Genomic DNA, 24,001 nt, shown 5'->3' with positions numbered 1-24,001 from the left:
TAGGGCGTGCTGGAGTGAATTTGATCCTAACCGCACCCAGAAAGCTCAATATGCTTTGCAGAATGGTGAACGAAGATGCCCCAAAACCAGCGCGGTGCAGTAAGAAACATGAAAAAATGTTCACCACCTGTGACACGGATGTAATCTACGAGATACCGCTGTCATGCGGCGCATCTTATGTGGGCCAAAGTGGACGCTGCATAAACGACCGTCTACGAGAGCACGCCATTAACATCCGCACGGGATACGGCAGCACGCTGGCAAAACACGTATCTGCCTGTCATTGCACACCTAACCTTGGACGAAGCCAGATTTTGAGGCGGTATAGTCATCAACACAAACGTGAACTATATGAAGCATTCATCATAGATAGGAAAGGCGCGTCATGCGTTAGCACTCCATCGATGGCACTGAAAAGAAAAGAGATTAAATATCTGGAATAACCATTGACGACACGATGCGACAGGAGGATATCTTCCTCGCCTTCCTTTGGTTTTTTGTTTTTTGTATTCCTTTCCGGTATTTATTGCGAGCAATGCAATAAACCATGCAGTTGTAAGTTCAGCGCCGTGTTTGTGCGTGTCTTCTTTCTTCGTCCCGTGTACGCGCGCTGTTTTACGGTGAGATCATGTACCAACTGGCCCGGCAACAGAAATGCCCTGTTGCAGAAATGTTATGACGCACTGCTGTATTCTGCAGGCACTGGCTGCACTGAAATAGTACAGCGATTGTTGGGTCTTCCTTGGTAGCCATAATTTAGAGTATCATGGTCGCTGAATTCGGCAGAATTATGCTGCATTTGTTGTTTGTACACAAGCACTATTAACAAGGCATCACGTTTCCAGAGTATGTCAGCAGCGCGATTGTTGTACTTGGCAATAATAATTATTTTTCCGTACTTAGCACCTACTTTTCCACATTCTCCGGCATCCCTTCGTCTTATTATGGTACTATATGAGCAGTATTCCGCCCAGAAGTGGCAAAAGTCTCTTCCAAATGGTACGTCGTCCCACTTCCCTAGGATGAACAGCTGAAGGCGCGGTTAAAACTAAATTCTTATATTTTCTCAACTAGTTCCTTAGTGGCCTGTTCCGCAAGAAAATCATGCAGGCGATTGACGTTCCTTCTGGACGGTGTTGACCACACGCACATGGATGATGGCGTTTTGGTAAATCATTGTTGAGCCTAATTCCAGGACAAATTTAACTAGAACGTTTTTTTTTCGAAACATGAATTAAAACCATTAAAAGCGACTTATCACCACCAAGAAACGTAAAAAAATCATGCCCTGATAGCCACTTCGCCCTGCCAGACTAAGCTAACAAACAATTTGGGAGCAACACAGTCCGCTTTCCTTGCTTCCTCGGGACCGCCTGCTCCAGTTGATAAGAGGCGCTGGTTTCCCGCCTCACTCGATAGTCGCGGGGCAAAATAATCTCTCATTAAGGTATGGATCTGGGCTACTTAGCAAACTACGTTTGACGGTAAGAGCGCAGAAGGACACGCACAAGTGAAAACGCCAGACAAGCTCTCATCCCTGCTGCTGTCATCAAGAGAGGAAAAAAAAAAGAAAGCCTATATGCCTATAAAAGAAAGCCGTTATGCCTACCCAGAAACACACATGCCGGATTTACTGTTGGTGCCAGCGAAAGGACCTATTTTTTTCGCCAAAAGTGGTTCGTTCAAAAGCAATACGAGAAGGGAGGAAATAATACCACATATAGGGAACAAATTTCCGACGACTACGTTACTTCCTAATGCGAAATTTAAGCGCAGCTCATAAGCTGTTTCAGCTTTTCGATAAATTGAGGCAAAGAATTCGAGCGAGACATGTTTGTACAATTACAGACACCTTGTCATTTTTCACACATATTCCTTCTTCAAGAAACTTTCCACTAACAGTTCTTGATTGTCATGAAGGAAGCTTTCTGGACGGAGAATTAGATGGATATATGCTCGACTTGCTGCACCAATCACTGGTTCTCAAAGACGAGGTCTGCGCAAGTATCTCGCAAGGTTGTCATAGCTGTGGGTGGGTGGTGGTAACGAAAACATTTATTAAGAAGGGACAGGAGGTATGTTTGGATCAGCCCGTAAGAAACCCATCCTTACAAACGCTAGATGGAGGTCCTTAGTCGTGGCAGCCGAGCAGGGTATCCTCCCAGTCCTCCCGGGTGGGGTTGAAGATGAGGGGAATAGCGGGTTGGAGGGGCAGGCCGACATCATGTGACAGGTGTCAGATGACAGTGCACTACAGTGTGGGCAGCTGCCGTTAAAGGAGGAGTCAAAATGTTACAGTGCTGCCGGGCACAGCTATGTATTGTTGAGAAGACGGAGAAGGAGCCGCTCATCCGCGTTCTTCAGGCCTTTACATGGGCTAGGGTAAAGGCGATGACTATTTTGATAGTAGGTTGTAATATCTTTGAACTTATAGACCGGATTAAAATCGGGTTCCTGTTCGGGTGGGGACGAGAAAACAGCCCAGTGAGAGAGCGCGCGGGTGGCTGCGTCTGCTGCCTTGTTTCCTGCCAACCCCTGATGATGAGCAGGGGCCCATATAAGGCAACGGTGTGCGGGGTCCATATCCCGTATTGAATTTTGGTAGATTCGATAGGCTAGGAAGGGAGTGCAGCCTTCTTCAACGTTCCGACAGGCCCCTCGCGAGTCTGTGATTATGTATTTTCAATCGGAATGTGAGGCCGCGAGAGCAACCGTGACCTCTTCTGCTTGTGTTGCACTGCTGGCTCTGAAGGTGAGGCCGTTCACTGTGTTGCTGTTGTGAACCACCGCGACCGTGTACCATCCCCCGTGGTGAGGACCGGAGGCATCCTCTTATATCCACCTGTTTTGTTGCCATAATGTCGGGCTAGCGCTTCCGCTCGTGCCAGGTGCCGACTATTATGGTCTTCGTGTGACATGTTTGCTGGAAGAGGCCGCACATGGAGAGCACGTTTCCACAGTTCTGGGATGTGAAACCTGTCTTCCATTGGATGGGTGTGTTGGATCTAGAGTTGAGCAAGAAGGCGGCGACCCGACTCTGTTAGCGGCAAGCGCTTGTACTGGTTTGTAAGGTGCGCCTCCCGGAGCTCCCGGAAAGTATTCACCACACCAAGAGCCATAAGCCGGCTGTTTGAAGTAGTGGCGGGGAGGTGAAGGGCACGCTTAATAATTTTGCAAAGGATGACCTCAAGCGCATCCTCCTCTTGTTTCCGTAGGTGGAGATAAGGAGTCGAACAGAGAATTCGACTGGTTACAAAGGCGTTTGCCAGCCGCAAGGCATCCTTACTTCGTAACCCCCCGCGTTTGTTGGAAACCCGGCGGACCATGCGGCCCACCTGGTCCCAGACTTTTCGGAGTTTGGCCAATGTAGTGTCTGGCCGGCTGTGTTTGTGGATCTAGAGTCCTAGTACCTGTATCTCGTCACTTTCGCGTATGGGACCACTCTCAAGAGAAAGATAGGTTTTATTGGTGCACTTCTGTGATTGGCGGAGGTGCACAAATTCCGATTTTTGACGGGAACATTGTAGGCGGGCGTAGCGGTCTACTATCGTCGCCGCTGTTTGCAGGCTGGTTTCAAAGTCCCCTGTGCTGCCCTGCGTGGCCAAAAGGATAATGTCATCGGCGTACAGGGCGCGCTGCACGCCTGCGACACCATCCAGCTCTGCCTGCAAGTGCATCATAGCCAGATTGAAGAGCAGCGGGGAAAGTACCGCCCCTTGGGGGTTTCCCCGCGTGCCGAGTAGCTAAGGACCATGCTCTCTATCTTGGATGTGGATTTAGGATTGACGATCCATTGAAAATTGGCATATGTATTGGAATGTGTTCAGGCCAAAGTCGGTCTGGCTTAGGTTAGTGAGTATGATCTCGTGTGTTACATTGTCAAATGCCCCTTTAAGATCCAAGGCGACTACTACCTGGTCATTATGGGGGCATTCGAGGGGGTCAAAGACTTCCCGATTTAGTTGCAGGAGGATATCTTGTGCGGATCTGTGTGGGCGGAATCTGAACATGGTGCTCGCAAAGACATGTTTGTGTTCAAGATATGCAGATAACCTATCCCGCACCATCGTCTCCATTAGTTTGCCCACACTAGAGGCGAGAGAGAAGGGGCGAAGGTTATCTGTGTCAATTGGCTTGCTTGTTTTAGGAATAAAAGTGACCAGAGCTGTTTTCCAGTCAATTGGCCGGGGGGTGTCCCCGCGCCAAATTGCATTGATGCCGCCGACGAGGGACTTTTAAGCCAAGTCGGCCAGGTTCCTCAAAAGCTTGACGGTGACCTTATCCCTTCCTGGCGCAGTGCCCCGTTTCATTTTGGCAAGAGCCACCCGCAGATCATGGAGCTGGAAAGCGTTGATCCAGCTCCGTGTTCTCCTTGCCTGCATAAGGGTACCCAGATCCACGGGGGTCTTGGGCTGTACACAGATACCGGTCGCGAAGTTTCTGTGCCAGTTGAGCTGTGCTGCCAGGGAAAGCGTGCATGGCTCGCTGGAAATATTTTTGTGTTTCGGTTCGTGTTTCGGTTGGGTCGATTAGGGCTCCAAAGAGACGCCACGTGTTGCGGCTGGACATTTGTCGCGTGGCCGTGTTGCATCTATCTACCCAGTTGGAGTCGGCGAGTTGGGCCGCGTACTCTGCCGCTTTCTGGGTAAGCTCGGCAATTTGAGCTTTAAGCTTCCTATTCAGGCGGAAGCCTTTAATGCCTCATCGTTGTAAGCAAAAGTTGTCGACAGAAATTTCACGCTTTTCAATTCGTCGAAATGATCCGGACGTCACAGTGCGCGAATTTCAAACGGGGCCAGTTGTACTTTGGCTAGTAACCATGCAACCAATTAAAGGGATGGTATAGCGATGCTCCAAGTAAATGGTTCTGAGTTTAGTTAGTTAATTAACCAATTAGCCTAAATAATATTAACCTTTCTAGTCAGACCAGATAAATAAATAAAATCTAGTAGAAAATTGGTCGAGTTGTGGAATCGAACCTGGGTCTCCAGAATGCGAGACGAGCACGCTACCAGTCCGCCATGCCAGCTCGATGGTTTATAATGAACAAAGGCGCGTCTAGTGAATACGGTGTCTTCGTTCACTCCCATCGTCCTCCCTTCCCTTACGGCGAGGTTCAGGTGTCCATCGATATACGCGAGACAGATGCACTTCCTTTCCTCAAAAACCAATTTACCGACGAGCAAGGTGTACACCCGAACGGGCGATGGCGTTCTGTGGACTCCCTGGCAGCGTTGCAAGACGCTGTCGCGTTCCACCCAGAGGCGAAGTAACATAACCACACATCAGTGACACAAGCAGCAACCCCGCGCCAAAGGCTTCCGCCTTACCGCACTTTAGGTCAACAAAGTGCTCCCCTCAATTTTTTGTTTCTGGCGTCGCCAACGGCGGACGAGGCTACGACGGGTTTCCCAGAGGTGTAGAAGGTGGTTATCCACGTCCGTGACCGCCTCTGAGAGCTGGATCTTAGTTTCATGCGAGAAAATGTGTGCCAACACCTGTTGGGACCATGGTGGTGTATTACCAAGGGAGTCAAAATTCTGCCTGAATTTCGTCCAATCTGGGATACGGGTTTGTGTTCTGGGACGCTTGAGGGGGCGTGTGCTTAGTGTAGTGCTAAGGATGCCGTGGTCGCTACCGAGGGTCTCCTCCGTGTTCAGCCAGTCTGCGTGTCGTATGTTGCGAGTGAAGGTTACGTTCGGACACGTATCCCGTGTCACGGAGTTTCCTAGCCCTGTTGGGTGGACGGGGTCCGTGTGGAGGGTGAGGCCCAACGTGGACGCAAGTTCCGCCAGCTTATGTCCGCGCGTCTCTTCCTTGCGATACCCCCACAGATGACTGGGAGCGTTCAAGTCGCCCACAATTAGTAGCTTATAAATAACAGCGCAAAAAAGCCAGACACACGACGAAGAACGGGGACACACAAGCGCTTGTGTGTCCCCGTTCTTCGTCGTGTGTCTTGCTTTTTTGCGCTGTTATTTATATGTAATGGATCACCAACTAGCCCGCTCTCTAACCCTACACAATTAGTAGGGGATCGCGACCCGCTACTCTTAGCGCGCGGCTAAAAAGGTCCGCAAAAGTCACTCGCATGAGTTTGGGAGAGCAGTACACGTTGAGTATATGCAACGGCGGGTCACTGCGGCGGAGTGGTAGGATGGTCACCATTACATAGGAATACTTAAGCTGGAGGCTGAGATCATCTAAGTTGGCTGTGTAGGCTTTGTGAACGAGGAGACAAGACGCGGGATCCTCTTGGAACGTGGTGTAATTTGAAAGTGTGGCGCCCAGGCCTGGCTCCTGGAGGGCAACCACGGCTGGTTGGGACTCGAAGGTTCCAAGATAGAGGCGGAAATTGGCCTGCTTAGTGAGGTCTTTAAAGCCTCTACAGTACTATTGTATTATTAAAGTTGACATGGCCGAACTGGAGATGGCGGAACTCCTTTGATTAAGGTGTCTCGACATGATTTAAAATTCTTGGGAGGGGAGGAAGAGGAGAGATTGGCTGCCCTAGAGCCAGCTACTTGCGCCATCAAGGGGGTGATGACTTAAGGAGCGGGGCAGCTGTCCTCATTGTCCGAATCAATAATCAGACGGCTGAATTTCAAAGGACGGGATACGTCCCTAATGGGCCCCGTCCGACGGAGGATGAGGTGGTTGGCCGAGATGTGTTTTGAGACCACCGCGGGGACGGCAGATTTGACCATGGTCAAGATCGGGTTCATGGAGGTCTCGATCATAGATCAGAATTTAGAGGTTAAGCGCTCCTCCGTCGCAGGGATGGCTGTCACGAGGGCAGGCGAGATCTCCGCGTCGCTCTCGATTGCGTCCGAGTTCTGCAGGCTCGGTGCGGCGGACGCCAATTTTTACTCTAGATTTTGAATTTTGTTGAGCAAAAGCTCATTCTGTGCCCGGAGCACGTCTATCTGTTTTTTGTAATCCGCGTCGAGTGCGGAGACGGTTACGGGGGAGGAGGGGCGATGGGAGGAGGAGGAGGCGATCTCAGCCCAGCTGCTCACCTGCAGTTTGTCGTGTTGAGGCGCTGATGCCCGGGCGCTGGCAGCGCCAATTGTCTTGAGGGCCGTGAAGTGGCCAGGTTCCCTGCCACTGGGCGGTGGGGGCGCCGTCTTCTTCCCAGGCACTGACTTCACCAACGGTGAGGAAGGTGACCATGTTTTCTGATCGGTGCCGTGAGCACCACGCGGCGTTCCGCCACCGGCACCTGATTTCGGGTGACTTGGCTGCTTGCCAGGTCACTGGTTTTATGCGAAGCATATTACTAGAGCTACACTACAGCCCGTCGAGCGCGGCGGTAGAGCTACCATTGACCTTTAGCGTGACCACGTGACACCACGTGACAACATGATGTCACAGCAGAGGAGAGATGGGCTGCCGGCTCGCGCGGTCGGCCGCGGCGGTGGAGGCTCCACATCAGAGGCGCTGCAGCTGACCACGTGACGCTACAGCAGCGGTATAAAGCTGAGCTTGCCTCGCTCTCCGGGCACTTACGAGGCGGCCAGGTGTTGGGATGCCGCCTAGAAGCAGGGCTGATTTGAACGAGAAGCGAAAGCTTCAGCGTGCCACAGAGACCGATGAAGAACAACTGAAGAATAAAGCCATCAATATGCTTCGCATCTGACTAGGCTTAACCTTAGCTAAGCCTCAGCCATTTTTTTTGGGAGCTCTAGGCGTTTAGTCTTGGGGCCGGGCACCTTGAGCTGCCGGAATTTTCCCTTGCAGTCGCGAGAGTTAGTAGCGTGGGCTTGCCCACAGACTGCACAGGACAGAGTACATTCATGCGGCGTCTTGACCCCGTCGACGGTCGCCACTGTTTGGCACCACAGGCCACACTTTTCTTCCGGGCAGGGGCAGGTGTCTGCCCAGTGGCCCACAGTGCCACACTGCACGCAGGCTGGGATGGTTTTCTTGTACGCACGCACAAGAGTCAGGAGTTATAATACACATACCGCGGCACCACTTTTCGCACGAAGGTGAGCGCCGCGACGTCTGATTTGCCAGCCTTGTGGATATCGGCAAGCTCTCCAGCACGCCACTGGATCTTGTTTTGGAGGGACCCACTGGTGTCGTGCTTGGCCGCGGTGATGACGCCGCGGCTGACGTCACCAGTGAGTTTCAACTCGCCGCACATGGCGAGCCGGCCCTGCGGTGATGTTAGTTCAAAGTGCCGCAGAAGCTTGTCCGCGACGTGCGGCTCTTGGGTGCCTGCGACGATCAGGTTTTGCTCCCATGTGGGGAGCAGGCTGAGGGATGCTGCTGCCTTGGCGCCCAGGTAGGCCGCGAACGTTGCTCCCAGCTCGCCATGTTGGTACACATCCTTGAGAGCGACGGTCAGCCGGGTCTTCAGGATGATGACGATGTCTTCTGGATGAAGTCGCGGAAGAGGTTTAGGTTTCCAATAGGGTGCGGTCTTAGATTGGGCCCCGCCGTGAAGCTCTGCGGCGCGCGCGGCAGCGTTGTGCCGTGTTGAGCGGCCTGCCAACGTGGCGTCCACTTTCTTGGAGGCGGCGTTCCGCTTGCGGGAGCGGAGTTCCACTAGTTTTGAAGAGCCTCAAGTTCTCAATGGGCGCAGAATCCGGGCTCTCAGGCGTTGGAGTTGAAGGAACCTCGCAGCCGGCCATGGCGTCCGGGTCGTAGACGCGTTGTACGTTTTGAGCAGCTATCTTGACGCGGATGGGCGGCTCACTCACGGCCGGGCGTCGGCGTAGGCGTAGGCGTTAGGCCTAGCGTCGTCGCCACGAAACGCAAGTGAGGATCGGCCCTAAAAGCCTAAATTTTACCCCACGTGCATGCGAGTGGTATCCACAGGTAGTGTCGACTTCGCGAAGACAGACGCGGCTGTGTTGACGGGGTTCCGGTCGAAATTCCGTGACTCCAGCCCAAAGTTGGGGGAGCCGACGCGCTGCACGCCCTCTCGCTCCGCGCGCTCGCAGCGCCCCCTCCCAGCTGTGGGAGCCGTTACGAGTGAGAGAAACGGGATGTTCTCCGGCATAAATGGTAAGAAATTCCCGCTTGTCGTTATATCTACATTAAAGTCCTTGAACGCTTGAACGCTTTTCTTCGAGTTAGAGCCTTTTTTCACTGCCAAGACCCATAAGCAGGGCTCACTGTTTCGTTCCATTGTGACGGAGAAGAACACTTGGCAGTATGCTGTTGCAGGATATCTGCAGTCGCACTTGTCGTCTCTAAAAGTGCCTGATCCCTTTCTGGTGCCGAACTCTGGAGCATAGGCTGAAGTGTTGATGCACGACAATCCGGGAACGTGCGGCATGTTTAGCATTGATATTGAGGACCTTTTATGCGAAGCATACTACTTTAGCTACCACTTCAGCCCTTCACTGTGGTTATGCGCCTCCAAATCACGTGATACATGACGTCACACCACCTGACACGATGACGTCACGACAGTAGAGAAACGGGAGCCCACTTCGCGCCGTCGCTGTGGTTGTGCGCCTCCAAATCACGTGATACATGACGTCACACCACGTGACACGATGACGTCACGACAGTGGAGAAACGGGGGCCCACCTCGCGCCGTCGCTGTGGTTGTGCGCCTCCAAATTACGCGACACGATGATGCTTCGCATTCTCCAGGCTTAACCAAGTTAAGCCTCAGCCATTTTTTTACTCGTTGCCGCATAATGAACTGATGAAAAGCGTTCAAGCGTGCATCACCGATGACAATGATGCAGTCAGCTTTATAAGCAAATGCGGCGTGTCCATTGACACGTTTTGCGAAATCTTGTCTTTTTACCTTAAATCGACGGTCATCGGATGGAACGGTTCATTTTTTCTACAGAAGGCAGGTGTGTGCATTGGGTCGAGGGTTGCACCTGTGCTTAGCAGCATTTTTCTGAGCGACATGGATAGGAAGGTAGCTGCGGCCTCGACGGGATTGTTCTTGAGGGCTTTCAGATACGTGGATGATTTTTTAGTCATCGTGGAAGGGTCTGACCCTGCAGCGAAAATGGCTGATGTTCTGAGGGTGTTCAGTCAGTTCGGCCGTAGTCTAAGTTTTACTACGGAGGTTTCTGTTTTCAACGAGCTACGCTTTCTTGACATATCTTTGAGAGCTACTCCGGGACACCTTTGCTGGATGTATCGCCCGCGCACCGTCAAGCCACTCCTCGGTTATGAGTCAGGGCACTCAAAACTGATCAAGGACGGTATCGCCGTTTCGTGCCTTAAGGCCGCCACATCTAGGTCGTGCCACCACCGTGTTGCGGAAAGTGTGTCAGAGCAAGTGGTACGATTGAAAAGTAGTGGTTTTCCCGACCACGTCATCTCCAGGCCAGGAGAAAAAGTTCTGAGGTGGGTTAAGACAGGGGCCAACGGAAGAGGCCGTGTTGACAGTGAGCGCCGTAGGCCGGCTGTCATTCCGTACGCTCACCGGCTTTCCCATGGGTTAAAGAGCGTGGCAAAGAGGTACGATGTTAGGGTGGTGTTCTCGGCTCCTAAGAAGCTCGCTGCAATTTGCCCACAAGTGGACAAAAAACTGGCGGCTGGTGTCCACAAGAATCGCAAGGCCGGTACAACAAAACATGTGGCGCCTTTCACTCCTTGCAATAAGGGTGTTGTATATCGTTTGCCACTGTCTTGCGGTAAAGAGTATATCGGGCAGACGGGGCGCTGTGTAAATGTAAGGCTCTTTGAGCACCGCAACTTACTCGGCAGTCACTCGCGAGACAACCTTCCCGCACACTGTCGGGTTTGCAAATGCACACCCCTTTTTCCGGAAACTAATGTGCTTTTTTGCCATCAAGATAAGGTAACCCGGGAGCTGATGCAAGCGTTCTTTATTCGAGAAAAAGGCAAACGGTGCGTCAGTGATCCTTCAGTGGCCTTGTCAGATTTGGAATTTAGGTAGTTAAATAACCGGGTGCACACGCGCGCTGCTCCTGTTTAGATCATCTTTCACGCCTTGCACGTAATCTGTTATGACGTACGCAGTCGTGGGTGGTTATCGTATATATTCCGTTCTGTTCTTTCTAATAAACCTTAGTTGCGAGTCAGCGCTTGTAGTGTCTCCCCTCTTTTCTGTGTTTTCTGTCTTAGTTTGCGCTTTTTTTTCCACTACAGTGAAGTAGTCGGAGATCTATGCTAAGTGGGGCTATTGAGTTCCCGGGTGTTTTTCCCACGCTAGAAAAACAGCGGTTATATTACTCTGCTCGGGGCAGCGGACGCATAACAAGTGCACGGGAATCGCAGGTAAAGAGAGGCGGCAGGAAACAAACAAACAACTCAGAATTATGCGAAGTAAGGCATGCGAAACTCTTGCACTTCAGAACAATTTTTGCAGGAGGCTGAGGTATGCACCATTTTCCGTCTTCGCCCCGCACCCAGGTCGTCGACAGCGCGCCGACTGCCGTCCTCCTCTCCGGCCTGTGCGATCGGCGGTGCACGCGCTATATTTTTTCAGTGTGATAGCTTGGCACTTGACGCATTTTTGAGGCGTTTTTCCTCTTTTGTGCGTTTAGTTCCATGACAACGAACTCGGGATAAACTGTGAACCATTGCTTCGTCATGGGAAGCAACTACTGAAAGCAAAAAGAAAAATGGAAATAGACACATGCGAAGCTCATGACCAGCCACGCCGGCACTGTGGTGGCAGGCCTTTTAAGCTGCATCGATTTCCGGAGGACAAAGAGCAGGAACTACTTTGGATTGCAGACATTAACAGGAAAGAATTCTAGCCTTCATCGTCATCTCGCGTCTGCTCAGAAGGCTTCGTCGATGGGAAAGGGACAAACTTTCTTAAACACGACGCCAATTTTTCATACTGGGTACGAATGAAAGGGGTCGTTACTTTTTTACCTATGTTTACTAAGTTTATATTTTTAAGCGGAAACTTCTACCTTGAAATCCAATTTTACTCAAGTGTAAGTTGCACGGCGACGCGTGCACAGGGAAGCTGATGTGCCGACAAAAAGACGAAAAGACGAAAAGGGCGGTCGACGAACGCTGGCTTGTTGTACTTTGATTACGCAGTAGTCTAATCTGGTCTCGATTTTTGCGGGCTGAACTCACCAGAGCAAAACGGCGAAGCCATATTTAAATGTGACTGGCGTGTTTCCACGCAACTATTCATAGCAACTGTTTTTATCCAAAAGTATTCAATCTTACGATCGCAGTATTGCCTAACGACTAATAAAGCAACGCAATAGTCGTAAGAACGGAACCACGAGTAGTGGATCGGCCATGATTAATCCACAGCCGCAGTTATGATTGGTGTGAAATATAAAAGCAAATTCTTAAGACGAACTAAGTATAATTCCGAAGACGTATGCACTGAGGGTGGGAGTACGCTGAGTTTGCGCAAGCTTCCGTGCGCACACGTTCGATGAGAAACAAAAGAGCCCGTTCCGAGCGAATGTCCATCTCTAAAGTCGCAGCAGGCTTGTCGAGCTTTTTCTTCGCACAGTGTACAATCGGAATATGTCAATCTTGAAAGCCATTCAAAGCAATGAGTTGTCACTGACATCCAATGCTAAATGCAGGCACAACCGACGCACTGTTGAGATTCGACGAGGTTTGTAGCTTAGTTGCTACCCGAAGGTCCGGGCATGTCTCAGCGAGCGTTACACAAACTGAATCAATCATTTTCCCATCATGCGCACTGCAGCACCGAAATTAAATCACACTATAAAGAAAATAGTTGTCGTTGACCCACGTGCGAATGCACACGTGCGTGATCTCTCATTCCAACATGGCGACGATAGCGCTCAGTTCATAAGCGGTGCTGCGAATGCAAGATGGTAGCGCCCCAGAAAAATGGCGCATAATGCGTAACTTTAACTTGGCATCTTCATAACTGCTGAAATTAGCAGCCGTCAAAGATGACTTATTGTAATTGATTGCATGGGGAATCAGAAGCTGTCTGAAGCTGGCTTTGGTGAATATGCAACTGTAGCTCGTAATAAGCAATCTTGAATGGTAGAAAAGTACTGAATATGCACGGCATCCGCCTCAATAAAGTGCACGGAAACATGTTAAGCGTGTTATGAGCATGTAACTACTGTTCTCAAGGTGCCGAGTTAGTCCACACATTAGCTGCTAAAGATGATGTACATTAGCGTAAGTGAGTGATTCACTGTTTAAACAATTTCTGGTGCCACGCTGCTTTGGAGGAAGATAGAATTGGCGAAATACTGCGCGGTAGAGGCAGTTTTCTTTCCCAAACGGCCTGGCGCTCCATCGCGCTCAATGCAGCCGAACGGAGAATGGGATCCAGCATGCCGCCATCGAAAGTGGTTTCCTCACCCTGAAAGCGACGCTTACCTCAAATGCAGCCTAGGGACATCGAGTGCGTAGAGCACTCCTTTGGCGGCTCCTTAAAGCGCGGCCAGTGTGCGGCAGCACGTAGGAATAGTGGAAAAAACTAAGGATAATAAAACAGACGATAACGTGGGTACTCGACAAGGATCATTTATTGGTAAGAGCTCGGAAGGCCAGCTCGTTTTGCTAGAGGGAGATAGACGGACTGCTGACGAAATTTTATTTCAATGTGGCAGAATGTGCTGCTTTTTTGCTGATATGAGTTCTTGCCTACGATCGAGCATTTATGAAAACCCTGGGGCAGGGCACCCCCAAATAAATTACGCTGTATTTTTCTAGTGTGAAAGTACGCATAGGTCACACAGGCCAGAGCCTAAACGACAGCTCCATCGAACATAGAAATTGCATGAAGCATTTAGAGCAAGTAATTTCAGCTGTTTTTCGAGATAAACGAAATTTACCTAAACAGTAACCAAAATAAAGGCAACGATTCTTATCCGCATAAACCTTTGTGCGGTCCATTCTGTTATATGATATGCTCTAGATCTAAGTCAGAGGAACTGTGACTCACAAAGTTCGTAAATATTAAGAAAATAGCTTAGTCAATACCACCTTCTCAACTATGCATCTATGTTTTTAAGATGTCACCCGTAATATCTAACCCAGTTTTCATGCAAAAACGCAATATTTACAGTGCTAATGTAAACTCTGGTTACGAAGATAATGCTTAAAATGATTATGCTGGAAGTGGAGAGAACAACAATTACAACATTCACTATGTTGTAAATGTTGTAATTAAAGGAGCGCTTTGTGTGCATCACCTACACAAGCAAGGAAATGCTGATTGGATGCTTTTACGAGAAGCGCTTACGGAACTTTTTTTTCTCGTGTTCCCACTTCAGAAGAGAAAAAGTAGCCTTGGAAAAAAGTACGTCACCTGGACATGATTACACTTTCATGTAGCATGATAAATTCATAACTAGTTGTCGTTTACGGCCTGCGCCTGCCATTTCCTTTATAATAAGGAATTTACGGAGCCGACACCCACTAGCCCAATTAAAAAATTCAGGGGCCACTTTGGCTGTCTAAAGTGCGTAGAGGCGAAAGCGTTTTCCGCACCACTTTGACTACTTCAGTGGAACTGGTGGCGTCACATATAATTGAGTACTAATTACTGTGATGACAAATCACTAATTAATGGTTCATTATTGATTAATGCCTGAATATTAATTAAGTGCTTATTAATGACCCTTAAGCTTCGCCTTTAGGTGTGGAACGCGACAGCGTGTTGTAGCGCTGGCAGGCAGTCCACGGAACGCCACCACCCGTTCGGCGCGATGCCTTGCCCTTTAAACGCAACGCTTTTTGAGGAAAGGAAATAGCGCAGGAATTCTCTGTCATCTCGGTGGAAGGGAGGAAGTGGGAGTGAAAGAAGACAAAGAGGGCCCGTAATGAAGGAAATGAAAATTGTATTTGAGGAAAGAACTGTGGACAGCCACGGTGTGGATATCTCGGTGGACACCCGTCAAAATTCAAGGGGGCACTTTTTTTACCTTAAGTGTGGTTACTGATGTGTGGTTAAGATGTTAAGCTTCGCCTCTAAGAGTGGAACGCGACAGCGTCTTGCAACGCTGCCAGTGAGTCCACAGAACGCCATCGCGCATTCGGTTCTGCGCCTCGCTCGTCGGTAAATTGGTTTTTGAGGAAAGGAAATGTATCTCTCTCATATCTCGGTGGACACCTAAACCTCGCCGGAAGGGAAAGGAGGAGGATGAGAGTGAGCGAAGACACCGTATTCACTAGACGCGCCTTTGTTCATTCCAAACCATCGAGCTGGCATGGCAGAGTCGATAGCATGCTCGTCTCGCACGCCGAAGACTGGGGTTCGATTCCCGAGCTCGACCAATTTCCTACTCGTTTTTATTTGTTTATCTGGTCTGACTAGAAAGGTTAACTAGGCTAATTGGTTAAGTAAGCAATTAACTAAGCTCAGTCCCACTTACTTGGAGCATCACTATACGATCCCTTCAATTGGTTGCATGGTTACTAGGCAAAATACAATTGGCCCCGTTTGAAATTCGCGCACTGTGACGTCACGGCCGTTTCGACCAATTGAAAAGCGTGACATTTTCTGTCGACAACTGCTGCTTACAACGATGAGGCATTAAAGGCTTTCGCCTTAAAACTTTAGAGTTCAACGTCCTAAAGGGGCATCCCTGCTTCCTAGGCGAAGGGGCTAGAGGTGCTTTAGTTATCGTCTTCTCGGCTCGGATCAGCCGCCGATCTCTTCATAGCCTATACACTCAACCTCGGAGTATCGCTATAGAAAAAATAAATTAAGCCACACGCAAAACAGTGGAAGGTATGAGGCTGAACCTGACAAGGGAGGCTCTGATAAATTAATGGGGCTCATTTTGATCTGTACATCCGGAAGATATGACTCATTTGAAATAATTTGGTTTAGTTTTGGCTTGTCGATTTTCTCAGACCGAAAAACCTCACTTACCTATTGACTACAAAATGTGTGACTCAGAGCCGTGTTTTGTTAAATACTTCATTGTAGGTGCAAGCATCAACTATCATGCAACACAGGTTGCCACGATAAAGAAAAATAGCCCCAGCACGCCTGGCTATTTTTCACTATCTGGTTCTTACCTCCTGTATCATAATGGCCGTTGTTCTTTCTAGAAAATAAATTAGTGCAAAATTACCGGAACTGGTTTTTGTGGTTCTCTTCACCGTCCCTTGTGTGCTGTCCGCTCCATGTATGCCGATCAGAAACATTTCCGGAATCCGAACAGAGGAAAAGTGCTGTAACACCTGTGATGCGAACTCTTGGGACCGTGTTGGAAACAAATGGGAATTTCATTTCTTCATGATGGTTTTTTTAAACAGAAAAACTAAGTATTACGTTTGATTATCGTTAGCATGAATGCTATGGTAAGTTTTAATTAAATGTTGTATATGCCAGTACCAAATTTTTGTGTCTCCCTCTATCGTCCTCTGGTGCTGCGGCTCCCTCTGTTCAAATTGTATAAAATTACGCGTATACTGTCTTCCTTATACTGTCGCTAAACAAACGGCGCAAAATGCTCAAGAATGCTGAACAGGTGTATACAACTGCATATTTTGGTGCATTATTTCAGCCGCTTGATTACTTTTAACAATGGCAAAGAATGTTTGGTCTTCTCATGTATTGGCCGGCCATCTGTCCCTCTTGTGATGAGCTCTTAGTAACATGATAGGGACTATGCTGGAAACAAATTTTAGGTCTTGGAGAAATACGGGAAAATTTTAGGAGCAATTAAACGGAATGAAGACACAACACAGAGCGCGAACTTACAGCTGATTTTTGGGTGGAGCAGGATTTCTTTTATACAGAGGGTACATTCACGAGCAAAAAATATTAGTGCAATGACGTCACCGTAGCGGGAATAATTGCTCCGTGCTGCTGGAGCAGAGCCGTGCTTTGGGAACACACCTAGCATTTATGTTATCGGCATGTTGGTAACCGCAGCGTCGAGAACTGCTACCTGCGGCTCCAGTAGTGCGTCACTAGTGCTAATCGTTTTTACTGGCGACTGTACACAAGTGCCGCACACAAAGATCAAAGGAGAAAGAAAACAGAAGAAAAGGAAGAAAAACAGAAACAAGAATCAACACAAGCAAGTCTACACAACAAAACGGAGCAAAGTTAATTCGATAGCTCAAGCAATTCCTGTTCATTAGCTGACAGGGACAAGGACACGTTGCTAATGTAGCTGTCAGCCCCTGCAGATTTGGTTTCGAACGCACCGACTGCTTCATGCGACCAAAACTTTTAGTGGCTTTTATTATTTGCCTCCTGTCAACTCTCGAGCAAGGAAATGACAAGCCTTTGATTTCTTACGCGCAGAAACGACGTCGACGAGAAGAGGTCCCACATGCAACACGCCAGAGAAGTTCAGTTTAGAAGGGGCGTCTTAGTGCGCCGGTTAACTTGCAGTTGTAAACTCACGGGTGTAGGAAATCCCTGTGAAAAGGAATGATGTCGTTGGACCAGCGATGCGTCCAGTATTTCCTACCAGAGTACTCGCAAAGGGACATCTTGCAGCTGGATAGACGCCTGAAACACCAGAAAGCATATAATTTGCCGAAATCAAAGAGGACAAAGAATGCCTTACCACAGGCTTCTTCTTGAGGGAATCGCAACTAGTGCATGGAAATCGCTTACGCAACTGTGTATGCCTTTCCTGCTCAAAGCACCGGATGACCGCGTCCGACAGATGCCACGTCTGGCAATTGCGTTCTCATGCGGGGCTGGCAAATTCTGACAGAGATAAAAGGACCGGAATGCCTTTATATGTCTCCGAATGTGGTGTCCGTTCTGAGATAACGGAACGAAGAAGCAGCAGTCAGCCATGCCCCAAAGCCACTAGGAAATTAATGTTCTTTCTTATGTCACTTCGCGGCGCTGGCGGTAGTCCAGACCGCGCTTTCTGTCATCCATGTTGATTCTGAGGGCGCCTTTATACATTTATAAGCACGGGACTGCGCAACGCAAACATTTACGTCAAGAGCACAATGACTGTAGCCAATCTTTACGATGAGCCGCTGCTATTCTCTGCACCCCGCAGGTAGGCCTCATCCTGCCCCCGGGTTATCTTCGGAGGATGGAGCGTGCGAAAACGCATGAACCGTCAATCCTCTCAGTTCGTCACGTGTTCGGCTAAGGTTTTATACGAAATCCAACTTGGCCTATGAGAACGTTTACAAAGGCCGAACGGGGCGATATCAGAAAAAACATCCAAGAGGGCACCATTTTTTGATAATGGAGCGAAGTAGGTGTAGTTTACCCTTACACTATGGCGCGTGACTTTTGGCTGCGCGTGATAACCTTTGCCAGACATTGCTGGCAAGAACAAAACTTTTAACCGAAATCGTGACCAGACGGCACGTGAGCTTGCTGAGGCTGATAGTGCGCAAGCACTCGTATGATTGTCAGAGCACAGAAAACATCTTGCTTGTGCATCGCTCGTTGCCATAACAACTGCGACGTCAAGCGGCAAGAATTTGGCTCTGGCCAACCACAAAATTTGTCCTTAGCCGACTTGAACATGGCCGACACGATGGGAACCTCTAAACTTGCCCCGGATCATTTCCAAAATTTTGTCCCGGGCCACCCCCAAAAAAGTAGTTCAGGGCTTCTGGATTTGTGCAAACTTCTTTGCTTTGGTGTTGCATGTGGCATCCCTATATACGTCACCGCACTTTCACGCGTCACACATTGGTTTCCGCAGTTAAACCCCTGCTAGTTTATAAGCAAGAAAAGAAATGATTGTGCCAGTGATACTTCCATCAAATTTCATAAGGAAGAAAACAGGTTTGTCAATGCTTTGGCAGGGAGGAAAATAAAAACATGCATGTTCTTTTGACTCCTCGCGCTCTTCACGTCGATGTTGTGTTGAGCAGTCCCTTGCTTAGCCAGGAAAACACATCATGGCATATTACGTTAACAACGTAACAATTACGAACAGAAAACTTTCGAGAACTAAACTTTTTTTTTTTACAGTAGAAACTGCTCAGGTCGTTGACTATAATACTGTTCAGAAGAGAAGGAAAGGTGCCCTGTAACGTTTTCACACTATTATTTGTGCGTGACGCGTTAATCACGTTTTCTTGACGCAAAAACAAGGGACAGGTGCAGGGTGCTGATGGTGAGCCAAGCCGTAAGAAATGTTATGCACAACTCGTTTTACTCGATGAGAGCTGGTCGCAATTTGTGTGTTGAAATGCGTTAGGTACGTAGGTTTCTTTAAAAAAACCTACTCAGAGTAATCAATGGGCAGGTTGAACTTATTGTGATGAGCGTTTTTTCTTGCCGACAGTGGCCCACGTATTATTTCCATGATATGAGCGAGGCACGAGCAGGGATTTAGAAGAACGTCAATTTGGGCTAGATGGTGCATTATTTGAGACAGAAATGGTAACAGCGCTGCAATAAGTCGTGCACAAGAAATACTGACACAGGACATGCGCTAACTTCATCTGATTTTATTTACTGCAAAGCCAGCAAATATATGGAAAATTCAAGGCATGCGCAAAAGAAACACTGGTACAACAGGCATCAACAAAACCGTTCAAGATATGATATCTCAGTCTTGAAAAGGCGAACCGAGGTATCACTCACGCAATCTAATCCCCTCTTCCTAATGTGGAATGCTTCCAAAAGCTCCCGCGCCTTCGTATCTCCACTCCTGCCCAGAATCTTTATCTCCCGAAGCCGTGGCTCACATTTCTGGCATTGCTGGCATCTTTTTTGCCCCGGCCCATGTTTTTGGAAGCATTTTTTTTTTGAAGCATTCCACATTAGGAAGAGGGGATTAGATTGCGTGAGTGATACCGCGGTTCGCCTTTTCAAGACTGAGATATCATACCTTGAACAGCTTTGTTGATGCCTGTTGTACCAGTGTTTTTTTTGTGCATGCCTTGAATTTTCCATATATTTGCTGGCTTTGCAGTAAATAAAATCAGATGAAGTTAGCGCGTGTCCTGTGTCAGTCTTTCTTGTGTACGTCTTATTGCAGCGCTATTACCATTTCTGTCTCAAACACGAACAGGGAATTCATAGGACAACCTTAATGCTGAGTGGAAGTTTATGATTCAATATCTACAAAGGCGTTTCGTTGCAGTTTTTAACAAATAAATTTCTGTAGTTCATAACCTAGGCCGTTATAGCCACGCTTAATTTTCTTGGGCATCATTGTTAAGTTTTAGGCTACTGTGGAAAATTTTAAGTTACTGTTATGACATATTTTTAGAAATGGTCCAATCTTGCCGCAGCAAAATCTCTTGAACAGGGTGAGCTCACGGGCTAGTTGGTTATTCATAATAATTTTTTCAACAGCGCATGCTACACAAGGACACAAGACGAGGAAACACACACACGAGCGCTGAACTGCAACTTTATTTGAGAAAAGGCGCCAACCTCTACATATATACCCTCAAGGAACCGCCCGCTAGGGTAAAACCTAAAATCACTGCACGAGTCAAGCCATAAGCAAGAAAAAATATTCAAGAGTTAAGCATACAATACAAGGGTGACCAAGACCGCAAAAAAGAAGAAAGATTACAAGAAGCAGCGAGAAGAAATTATTTCACTTGCCCTTTTTTTGCGTAACAAACAGTGGGCAGAAATCGTTTTTAAAAGTGGTAAAAGCACAAATCGCGGTAACTAAGCATGATGATGACCGAGGCGAAAAAACATCTGAAGTGCATGAGGGCCAACAACTAACACGGCTAAAAAAGTGGTGACAAATGAGATGTAAAAAGTGCTAACACGAAGACTAAAAGAGATAAAACAGAGGTACAAAAAGGAGGGTAAAAGCAAAAGTAAAAACGAAGGAAGAACTACCGGAAAAAACCAGGTCAAAATCACATAAAACCAGACAGGAACGCTATCTCTTTGTTTGACAGAGAAACAGAAGGCGTACTAACGCATTCACTCTTGAGGTTACAAATCTTGGCTGCTTCTATTATTTCGCGAGTCAGCTGGTAGGGGCATTTCATCAGAATGGTTGTTCTTTTGAACATAGGGGTGCATTGTTCATTAGAACCTAGTTTAAGTTTGCAATTCTTACAGTGCACTGGCAAGTTCCTGAGTGATGAACCAGATAGATCCCTACGATGCTCCATTAATCTTTCATTAATACATCGGCCTGTTTGGCCGATGTACGCCTTCCCACAAGAAAGAGGGATCGAGTAGACTACACCCTCAGCGCACGTGACCAAGGGATCCCTGTGCCGCGTGGTACAACCGGAGTTAATTTTTGTCTTTGCATTGATTCTCCGGCACAGTCTGGAAAGGCGCTGGGGGGCCGTAAAAACGACGTCAACACCTGCCTTTTTTCCTATTTTTTTAAGGTTATGCGATATTGTGTACATATATGGAACAACGGCGACCTTTTTATTTCGACGCTTCAGCCGACGTTCGGCAGCGTCGCATAACCTTAAAACGCATAACCGCATATCGCATAACCTTAAAAAAATAGGAAAAAAGGCAGGTGTTGATGTCGTTTTCACGGCCCCCCAGTGCCTTTCCAGACTGTGCCGGAGAATCAATGCAAAGACAACAATTAACTCCGGTTGTACCACGCGGCACAGAGATCCCTTGGTCACGTGCGCTGAGGGTGTAGTCTACTCGATCCCTCTTTCTTGTGGGAAGGCGTACATCGGCCAAACAGGCCGATGTATTAATGAAAGATTAATGGAGCATCGTAGGGATCTATCTGGTTCATCACTCAGGAACTTGCCAGTGCACTGTAAGAATTGCAAACTTAAACTAGGTTCTAATGAACAATGCACCCCTATGTTCAAAAGAACAACCATTCTGATGAAATGCCCCTACCAGCTGACTCGCGAAATAATAGAAGCAGCCAAGATTTGTAACCTCAAGAGTGAATGCGTTAGTACGCCTTCTGTTTGCAGAAGGGTTGAAATGCGGGCCAGTTGGTACATTGTAAAAGGAAAAAAACCAGTCACACAAGACGACGGACAAGAAGAGTGTACACACCACAACGACTGTTTCTCTGTCAAACAAAGAGATAGCGTTCCTGTCTGGTTTTATGTGATTTTGACCTGGTTTTTTCCGGTAGTTCTTCCCTCGTTTTTACTTTTGCTTTTACCCTCCTTTTTGTACCTCTGTTTTATGTCTTTTAGTCTTCGTGTTAGCACTTTTTACATCTCATTTGTCACCACCTTTTTAGCCGTGTTAGTTGTTGGCCCTCATGCACTTCAGATGTTTTTTCGCCTCGGTCATCATCATGCTTAGTTACCGCGATTTGTGCTTTTACCACTTTTAAAAACGATTTCTGCCCACTGTTTGTTACGCAAAAAAAAGGGCAAGTGAAATAATTTCTTCTCGCTGCTTCTTGTAATCTTTCTTCTTTTTTGCGGTCTTGGTCACCCTTGTATTGTATGCTTAACTCTTGAATATTTTTTCTTGCTTATGGCTTGACACGTGCAGTGATTTTAGGTTTTACCCTAGTGGGCGGTTCCTTGAGGGTATATATGTAGAGGCTGGCGCCTTTTCTCAAATAAAGTTGCAGTTCAGCGCTCGTGTGTGTGTTTCCTCGTCTTGTGTCCTTGTGTAGCATGCGCTGTTGAAAAAATTATTGCAAAATCTCTCTCTCAAAATTTTCTACGTATGCCCACAAAGTAAAGTCTGGCATAGACCCCCAATGCGGTCGTTTTGGACAGTAACTCAGATCTTAACTGAGTGCTAACATTGTGAACATGATGAGGGTAATCGTCTAATCTTCTGATGCATAGCGGAATCTTGCTTTTAGATTTTCTTCGCCGCTGGCAGCGACTAGTTAAGACTGCCATTGACAATCTATGGGAAGCGTTTCTGGTAATAAATGGGAGAAAACTGCAACCATACCGAATAGCGGTCTGCGTTTAAATTGATTGTTATGACGCAATCTCGCTATATGCTAAAAATTTTCACTCATAAACAACTTACCTTTGAAGAAATGCGCTTTTCTGCAATGTCTTGGTGTGGAAGATTTAACGCGCAGCCACTTAAAAACTTGCAATAAGCAAGCGCGAGTACCGCGGAAGTACATTCGCAGGCTTTCCTCAGTGTGCCGCCGCTGTTACTGTCCCTGGCTTGAGATTTAAATAAGGCAGCCGTCCTCGCAATACGCCCAGTAAGCGCGCTCAAGCGCTGCATGGCACGAATGGCAATTTAAAAGCGTTCTTGAAAAAATGTTCTCAGCTGAAGCCTAGATAAATCGGAAAAGTGTAGATTCGCGTTCGTTTCATGCAATTTTCTTGATGCGAATATTTTGTTTAAGCGCAGTACATTCAATCAACGCTATCAGCCCAGTGTCAAACACCCGACAATTTTCTAGGAGTAAACCCACGATCATTGACAACGTATGACACGCTCGCCAAGTTCCTGTGGAATGAATTTGCTTCATTCAACAGAGCGTACGCTCTGTTTATATACAGGTTCCGCATGCACACTTACGGCATTCCCAGCGCTGAGCCACAACGCGCTTTTCCCCTCCTCTTTTCTCCTTTTAATTGCAGCCCCATCGTTCTGGTTGCCGTCTGACTCTCATGCTTCATCGTAGAGGAAAGGGAGAAGTTGTCTCTGGCTTTTCCACGTTTGGCTCGTTAACTGCGTCGGGGCTAACCGGAGCAGAACCCTTTCCTCCTCCTCTGGCGGAGCCGTTGGCTGTTTCCGACCTGTGTCTGATCGCGCTGCGGCTCTCGAACTTCGTGTCTTGCTCGGGAGCTGCCTTAGCGACTACGACTACGAACTTAGAGAGCTGACACCTGTGAAAGAGAAGCTCCGCGGTCCGGAACAGGAAACGTAGCCTTTTGCCAGTTAATCACCGTGCGCAAAACTTCTTCATTGCCCATACTTACTGCGTACGTCAGAGCCCTAGTTCGTCTAACAATGATGCCGACAAGCCATGCAGAATCGCCTGGCCTGGTTCCGTTAACTATCAGTGTCTCCTTCTTTGAACTCGCGCCGCCGGGAAGCTTGGTCCGGAGTGTCTCGCTATCCCATCTCTAGGGGGTCGCTAAGCTGTGGATGTAGCAGTGCGAGACGTGTTACTGCGGTCCATGAAAGGAACGGCTCCGCTGGTGTCTTTCCCGTTGCTACATGTGGCGTGTTGCCTCAGCTCAAAAGGACCTGAACAACGCGGTGCTGAAT

At 48.1% G+C, this 24,001-nt stretch overlaps 1 protein-coding gene across 1 annotated transcript in view; it reads right to left on the bottom strand.

Moving 5' to 3' along the window:
* LOC149334694 (thiopurine S-methyltransferase-like) overlaps window positions 1-23,310 on the bottom strand; it is a 68,807-nt gene extending 45,497 nt beyond the window's left edge. The window contains exons 1-2 of the mRNA XM_089557981.1: window positions 23,306-23,310; window positions 17,291-17,398 (exon numbers count right to left, since the gene is read on the bottom strand). Of these exons, the coding sequence (XP_089414107.1) occupies window positions 17,291-17,398; window positions 23,306-23,310 (113 nt within the window). The remainder of the gene's footprint in view (window positions 1-17,290; window positions 17,399-23,305) is intronic.
* Between the last annotated feature and the right edge of the window lie 691 nt (window positions 23,311-24,001).

Source organism: Amblyomma mixtum, chromosome 8 (assembly GCF_055824585.1).
Source record: "Amblyomma mixtum isolate Tamu chromosome 8, ASM5582458v1, whole genome shotgun sequence".
Taxonomy (NCBI): Eukaryota; Metazoa; Arthropoda; class Arachnida; order Ixodida; family Ixodidae; genus Amblyomma; species Amblyomma mixtum.
Note: the sequence above shows the minus strand (reverse complement) of the source record. Positions and strands in the feature narration are given on the sequence as shown.